Genomic DNA, 8,584 nt, shown 5'->3' with positions numbered 1-8,584 from the left:
TCCTTTATGCAGTAATCTGGATTCCTCTGTCCCCCCCCACCAGTCCCTTTGCAGCTGTTCTCTTTTCTCCTCCTGTGTCCAAGAAAGGAGCAGAAGACGCCTTGAGAGTTCACAGCTATTTTGGTTAGGACAATTTTGTCCCCAGTTCCTCCCACCTCCTCCCAGCTCCTTACAGCCAAAGTTGAGGATGAAGCTATAGTTAGAAGCAGCGTCTTGCAGCAGAGGGGGTATATAATGCCTCCTGGGGGTCTCCTCCTCCATGTCCCTCACTCCTTCTGACCAGGACAAGCAGCCAGCTCATCTGAAGACATGGTAAGTGTATGGGAGGCTGAGACCTGGACCATGTGTAAAGCAGACGAGAAGCATTGGAGATGGACACAGAGAGGGCTGAGGGGCACATGGGAGACATAATGGGGGAATATTCTGTACAATTAGGCATGTTGGGGTCCAGAAAGAAAAATGTTTACAATTCGGGGTGGTGCTTTGTGACACCCATGAACACAACATTTGGATGCAGCCCAGATACAGTTGTGGTGTCCCCATAGACCACCCATGGTGGGTATCTACCACTGGACCTGATGATGGGAGTGGGGTGAATTGAGATAGTTCTAGAATGTCCTCAGGCCCCTTACCCCACACATTTATCTGTCACTATGCTCAAATGTCCTCCTCCCCTTCTCTCTTCCCCTAATATTCCCCATCATTGACACTTACATACCCCTCCATTACCCCACTATTCCCTTCTTAATACCCCCACTGTATTCCTCCATACAACACCCTCCCATTATTCCTCCTTATCACACCCTCATTATTCTTCCTTATTACACCTTATTATTCCTCCTTATCACACCCCATTATTCCTCCTTATTACACCCTTATTATTCCTCCTTATTACACCCCCATTATTTCTCCTTATTACACCCCCATTATTCCTCATCACATCCTCATTATTCCTCCTTATCACACACTCATTATTCCTCCTTATTTCTCCTTATCACACCCTCATTATTCAACCTTATTACACCCTCATTATTCATCCTTATCACACCCCATTATTCCTACTTATTACACCCCCATTATTTCTCCTTATTACAACCCCGTTATTCCTCCTTATCACACTCCCATTATTCCTCCTTATTCCTACTTGTCACCCTCATTATTCATCCTTATCACACCCCATTATTCCTACTTATTACACCCCCATTATTTCTCCTTATTACAAACCCATTATTCCTCCTTATCACACTCCCATTATTCCTCCTTATTCCTACTTGTCACCCTCATTATTCCTCCTTGTCACACCCTCATTATTCCTCCTTATCACACACCCCCATTATTCCTCCTTGTCACACCCTCATTATTCCTCCTTATTTATCACACCCCCATTATTCCTCCTTATCACACCCTCATTATTTCTTCTTATCACCCCCCCATTATTCCTCCTTATCACACCTCCACTCCATTATTCCTCCTTATAACATTCCCATTATTCCTCCTTATTTATCACACCCCCATTATTCCTCCTTATCACACCCTCATTATTTCTTCTTATCACCCCCCCATTATTCCTCCTTATCACACCTCCACTCCATTATTCCTCCTTATAACATCCCCATTATTCCTCCTTATGTATCACACCCCCATTATTCCTCCTTATCACACCCTCAATATTCCTCCTTATCACACCCCCATTATTCCTCCTTATCACACCTCCACTCCATTATTTCTCCTTATAACATTCCCATTATTCCTCCTTATTTATCACACCCCCATTATTCCTCCTTATCACACCCTCATTATTCCTCCTTATCACACCCTCATTATTCCTCCTTATCACACACTCATTATTCCTCCTTATCACACACCCATTATTCCCCATTATCACACCCCATTATTCCTCATTATCACACCCCATTATTCCTCCTTATAACATTCCCATTATTCGTCCTTATTTATCACACTCCCATTATTCCTCCTTATCACACCCTCATTATTCCTCCTTATCACACCCTCATTATTCCTCCTTATCACACCCCCATTATTCCCCATTATCACACCCCATTATTCCTCATTATCACACCCCATTATTCCTCCTTATCACACCCTCATTTTTCCTCCTTATCACACCCCATTATTCCTCATTATCACACCCCATTATTCCTCATTATCACACTCCCATTTTTCCTCCTTATCACACCCCCATTATTCCTCATTATCACACACCTCATTCTTTCTCTTAATATGCCCCATCATTGCTCTATATAACATACCCCTGATTAAACTGGATCACACCCTTTTATTCCCCTCTTCAACATCCCCTTTTCTATCAGTCACCTTATTATTACCTCCAAGCTCCCACTGCCCTCCCCCATTTGTCATACTTATTGTCCTCTAATATCACGGCATAGTCTACCCCTGGTCACAGAGACTGCCCCAAGCTGCACCGTTCTGGCTTTATCCTACAGCCGCTTATTCCATTCTTACCCACCCACAGGCACCAGCAAAGAAGGCCAAGAGAAAGGCAGCAGAAGGAGGTTCTTCCAATGTCTTGTCCATGTTCGACCAAACCCAGATCCAGGAATTTAAGGAGGTGAGTGCACTGTACATGTGAGGCACCAAAGGAGGGTGGTTATCTTTGGTTGTGCTCTTTGCTCTACACCAATGGCGTCATGTTATCTTTTACAGTGCACCGGCATAGATTTATAATGCCTTGCAGGAAGGCATTACATTTATTTATTGCACCAGGGGAGCTGCTGGGTTACATTTATTTATTGCACCAGGGGAGCTGCTGGGTTACATTTATGTATTGCGCCCTGGGAGTTGCTGGGTTACATTTATTTATTGCACCAGGGGAGCTGCTGGGTTACATTTATTTATTGCACCCTGGTAGCTGCTGGGTTACATTTATGTATTGCACCCTGGGAGCTGTGGGGTTACATTTATGTATTGCACCCTGGGAGCTGCTGGGTTACATTTATTTATTGCACCATGGGAGCTGCTGGGTTACATTTATTTATTGCACCCTGGGAGCTGCTGGGTTACATTTATTTATTGCACCCTGGGAGCTGCTGGGTTACATTTATGTATTGCACCCTGGGAGCTGCTGGGTTACATTTATGTATTGCACCCTGGGAGCTGTGGGGTTACATTTATGTATTGCACCCTGGGAGCTGCTGGGTTACATTTATTTATTGCACCATGGGAGCTGCTGGGTTACATTTATGTATTGCACCCTGGGAGCTGTGGGGTTATATTTATGTATTGCACCCTGGGAGCTGCTGGGTTACATTTATGTTTTGCACCCTGGGAGCTGTGGGGTTACATTTATGTATTGCACCCTGGGAGCTGCTGGGTTACATTTATTTATTGCACCATGGGAGCTGCTGGGTTACATTTATGTATTGCACCATGGGAGCTGCTGGGTTACATTTATGTATTGCACCCTGGGAGCTGCTGGGTTACATTTATTTATTGCACCATGGGAGCTGTGGGGTTACATTTATGTATTGCACCCTGGGAGCTGTGGGGTTATATTTATGTATTGCACCCTGGGAGCTGCTGGGTTACATTTATGTATTGCACCCTGGGAGCTGCTGGGTTACATTTATTTATTGCACCCTGGGAGCTGTGTTAGCACAGTGGTACTACAATAAATGTACTTTGGAAGAATGTGCCACTGAAGGGAGACTACCCCCTTGCACAGCAGGACTAAGATCTTAAGCCTGCAAAGTTTGGGGTGGGGACATTGCAGATGGTAACAGACATCTCCTGACACTCACATAAATATGAGCGAAGGGGACAGGTGTGTGTGTGTGGGGGGGGGATGGAAGCCAAATATAGAGTCAGCAGTGGGCAGACACGGGGGCAGCTGAGAGATCAGAGGGGATTCTGAGCACTATTATATATCTTCTGTGTATCCTATTACTTATGTCACACTGGTGAGAGATCAGAGGGGATTCTGAGCACTATTATATATCTTCTGTGTATCCTATTATGTCACACCGGTTCTTTCTGTGTCTGCATCTGCCTCTTAGGCTTTCACAGTGATTGATCAGAACAGAGATGGCATCATTGACAAGGAAGATCTGAGAGACACATTTGCAGCTATGGGTGAGTTCAGCCCCCACTTGTACATGGTCTCAGTATGGTTGTGTCCATGAGCCGTGTCCAGACATTATCCCCAGCAAAGCCCACAGTCTGGTCACAACGATCTACTGCATCAGACACATAGAGGAACACGTGACGTGACACATGATCTGTGTTATATGTGAGCTTTATGTATCCATGTAAAACTCCTCCACCTGCTCCCCACAGGCCGCCTGAATGTGAAGAATGAGGAGCTGGATGAGATGGTCAAGGAGGCATCAGGACCCATCAACTTCACAGTCTTCCTCACCATGTTCGGAGAGAAGCTCAAGGGTGAGGGTCCTAGTGTGCATGGGATGATTATTCCTATATAATACAAGGGTGAGGGTCCTAATGTGCATGGGGTGATTATTCATATATAATACAAGGGTGAGGGTCCTAATGTGCATGGGGGGGACTATTCCTATGTAATACAAGGGTGAGTGTTCTAGTGTGTATGGGGCGATAATTCGTACATCGATATGTATGTACATAGGGGTGGTTCTAATACAATATAACTGTGTATTGGTGTATGGGGAAGGGAGACCTCAGTGGAGTTGGATTAGTGTAAACCAAGAGGAGAGTTAGGGGTGTATTCGGCATTGGGTGCGATAAAAGGGTGAGGGTCTTAATAGGCACTGGAGACAATACAGCACTGAGGACTATATGAGATCATTATCATTGGAACACTAATTATACAGTTAATACATTAGATATCATTTTAAGTTATAGTTAAGCCCAGGTGAGAAATGAAGCTTTGCAGAGTGGGGGAGTCTGACACAGACCCATCCACTAGTGTACTGATAGTAAATCTCACTGCAGGTGCTGATCCAGAGGATGTCATCACAGGGGCTTTTAAGGTGCTTGATCCTGAGGGCAAAGGGTCCATCAAGAAGCAGTTGTAAGTATCTCCCTGACCTCCTATCACAATCTACATCTCCTCCTGCTGCTGGACACATCATAACCTTCTCTTATCATCATCACCCTCATCATTCCTGTATTAGGTCTCACGTCATTACCCACCGACCATCTTCTGAGTTCTCTCCTGTCCTATAATAGTCATCAGATCACCCCGCCTTATAATCATCATTGTCCCATATCACCCTGCCTGATATTCATCATTGTCCCATACCACTCCGCCTGATATTCATCATTGTCCCATACCACCCCGCCTGATAGTCATCATTGTCCCATACCACTCCACCTGATATTCATCATTGTCCCATACCACCCTGGCTGATATTCATCATTGTTCCATACAACCCTGCCTGATATTCATCATTGTCCCATACCACCCTGGCTGATATTCACCATTGTCCCATACCACCCTGGCTGATATTCATAATTGTCCCATACCACTCCGCCTGATATTCATCATTGTCCCATACCACCCCGCCTGATATTCATCATTGTCCCATACCACTCCGCCTGATAATCATTATTGTCCCATACAACCCCAACTGACTTACTACCTGTTGTGTCAGTGTGGTCCCCTGGTTTATTTCATGCCCTCCTGTCTGTTATATTCCTGCAACCTCCCACTTCTCTTCTGGATATAATATAGAAGGTAACATAACTCATGATGTCTTTCTGTTTTCTCCCAGCCTTGAGGAACTTCTCACCACACAGTGTGACAGGTTCACTGCAGAGGAGGTGAGCACTTTGGACTAACCTTGGGAAGAGGGTGACAATTTCAGAGGCATCAAACCTCTCCTCATTCTTTGTTTCTCTCTCCATCAGATCAAGAACATGTGGACTGCGTTCCCCCCTGATGTAGCTGGCAACGTAGATTACAAGAACATCTGCTATGTCATCACCCACGGAGAGGACAAAGACCAGGAATAAATGGGGCAATATCTTACCCCTCTGGGGATGCGCTCTCACACCCAGTGCAAATCCCCAACTTGCTGTATATTGCGTCTAATTTTGTAAACCAAACCCATTAAAGACACAACTGTAATTTATTTCTGTTTGGTGGTCTGAAAGGGGGGCTTATTTGCTGCCCCATTATCTTTCTACCTGACACACCTCCCCATCTTTGTCCCCTACTCTTTTATTTTCGATGTCTTAAAGTTGGAACTGTGGAATCCTCAGGGGAAGAAAATACTCAATAAAATCTAGTTTTTATTCTATTTGTTGGGTGATTTTTATGAAAATATTCAATCAACTTTGTCAAACAGATAACACAACCAAACAAAACTCCTGAGCCATACTCAGCGCCCCTGATGTGGACCTTCCAACACTGCTGCTCTGCCAACCCACTAACCCGGACTATCTTCTTCTGCAACTAATCCACATTGCCTATCCCGTGGCTCCTCCAACTCTGCTGCTCTATCTAACCCTACTTCTCTGGGCCTCCTCAATATAACCTTGTACCACCACTGACACCACAAATCTGACTCTCAATTTAAACTCTGCATCTCAACTACAAGTCTGAGCTTCCTTTAATCTAACTCTGTAGCTTTCCTGACCCCACCAACCTCATACTAACATTACAGCTCCCCTGACCCTACCGAGCCGAATCTCCTCCATCTAACTCTATAGCTCCCCTGATTCCCCCACATATAACTCTGCAGGTCTCTTACCCCATCTAACCTGATCCTATTATATAGCTCCCCTAACACCACCAACCCAATACCCTCAATCTACTGCTAAAGCTCACCTGACCCCATCATCCTGATCCTCATACTAATCTATAGCTCCCCTGACCCCACCAACCCCAATACCCTCAATCTAATGCTACAGCTCCCCTGACCCCACCATCCTGATCCTCATACTAATCTATAGCTCCCCTGACCCCACCAACCCCAATACCCTCAATCTAACACTACAGCTCCCCTGACCCCACCATCCTGATCCTCATACTAATCTATAGCTCCCCTGACCCCACCAACCCCAATACCCTCAATCTAACACTACAGCTCCCCTGACCCCACCATCCTGATCCTCATACTAATCTATAGCTCCCCTGACCCCACCAACCCCAATAACCTCAATCTAACACTACAGCTCCCTTGACCCCACCAACCACAATACCCTCAAACACTGCAGCTCCCCTGACCCCACCAACCCCAATACCCTCAAACACTACAGCTCCCCTGACCCCACCAACCCCAATACCCTCAAACACTATAGCTCCCCTGACCCCACCAACTCCAATACCCTCAAACACTACAGCTCCCCTGACCCCACCAACCCCAATACCCTCAAACACTACAGCTCCCCTGACCCCACCATCCTGATCCTCATACTAACTCTATAGCTCCCTTGACCCCACCAACCCCAATACCCTCAATCTAACACTACAGCTCCCCTGACCCCACCATCCTGATCCTCACACTACTCTATAGCTCCCCTGACCCCACCAATCCCAATAACCTCAATCTAACACTACAGCTCCCCTGACCCCACCATCCTGATCCTCATGCTAATCTATAGCTCCCCTGACCCCACCAACCCCAATAACCTCAATCTAACACTACAGCTCCCCTGACCCCAGCAACCACAATACCCTCAAACACTGCAGCTCCCCTGACCCCACCAACCCCAATACCCTCAAACACTACAGCTCCCCTGACCCCACCATCCTGATCCTCATGCTAATCTATAGCTCCCCGGACCCCACCAACCCCAATACCCTCAATCTAATGCTACAGCTCCCCTGACCCCACCATCCTGATCCTCATACTAATCTATAGCTCCCCTGACCCCACCAACCCCAATACCCTCAATCTAATGCTACAGCTCCCCTGACCCCACCATCCTGATCCTCATACTAATCTATAGCTCCCCTGACCCCACAAACCCCAATACCCTCAATCTAATGCTACAGCTCCCCTGACCCCACCATCCTGATCCTCATACTAATCTATAGCTCCCCTATCTAATGCTACAACTCATCTGATTTCCCCCAATATAAGTCTGCAGGTCCTTTACCCAACCTAACCTGAACCTTATATAATACAGCTTTCCCCACAAACCCCAATACCCTCTAATACTAATACTACTATACCCTCTAATACTCATTTAATACTACAGCTCCCCTGATCCCCCCCCCCCAATATAATGCTCAAGTTCCCTTACCACACCTAACCTGCTCCACATACTATACAGGTCTCCCGACCCCACCAAACCCAATATCCTCAATCTAACATAACAGCTCCCCTGACCCCACCATCCTGATCCTCATACTAATCTATAGCTCCCCTGACCCCACCAAACCCAATATCCTCAATATAATACTACAGCTCCCGACCCCACTGACCCAAATACCCTCAATTTACCAGTAACTCTGCAGCTCCCCTGATTTTCCCCAATATAACTCTGCAGCTTCCCTGATACCCCCCAATATAACTCTACAGCTCCCCTGAGTCCCCCCAATATAACTCTGCAGCTCCCCTGATTCCCCCAATATAACTCTGCAGTTCCCCTGAGTCTCCCCAATATAACTCTACAGCTC

General features: G+C 46.2%; 1 protein-coding gene across 1 annotated transcript; it reads left to right on the top strand.

Annotated features, from left to right (window-relative positions):
* Positions 1 to 205: 205 nt before the first annotated feature.
* MYL11 (myosin light chain 11) lies at positions 206 to 6,257 on the top strand. The gene is made up of 7 exons (XM_088460698.1): positions 206 to 312; positions 2,495 to 2,590; positions 4,035 to 4,110; positions 4,315 to 4,419; positions 4,948 to 5,026; positions 5,730 to 5,778; positions 5,866 to 6,257. The coding sequence occupies exons 1-7, from the start codon at positions 310 to 312 to the stop codon at positions 5,968 to 5,970; spliced, it is 513 nt and encodes a 170-aa protein (XP_088316824.1). The 5' UTR covers positions 206 to 309; the 3' UTR covers positions 5,971 to 6,257.
* Positions 6,258 to 8,584: the final 2,327 nt, after the last annotated feature.

Source organism: Taudactylus pleione, unplaced genomic scaffold (assembly GCF_031769625.1).
Source record: "Taudactylus pleione unplaced genomic scaffold, aTauple2 ptg000971l, whole genome shotgun sequence".
Taxonomy (NCBI): domain Eukaryota; kingdom Metazoa; phylum Chordata; class Amphibia; order Anura; family Myobatrachidae; genus Taudactylus; species Taudactylus pleione.
Note: the sequence above shows the minus strand (reverse complement) of the source record. Positions and strands in the feature narration are given on the sequence as shown.

Bases quoted from the DNA above. Each gene is read 5' to 3' on its own strand.
- MYL11 (XM_088460698.1), top strand. The intron at 5,027-5,729 runs GTAAGTATCTCC...GTTTTCTCCCAG, and splicing joins GGGTCCATCAAGAAGCAGTT to CCTTGAGGAACTTCTCACCA. The intron at 5,779-5,865 runs GTGAGCACTTTG...TCTCTCCATCAG, and splicing joins ACAGGTTCACTGCAGAGGAG to ATCAAGAACATGTGGACTGC.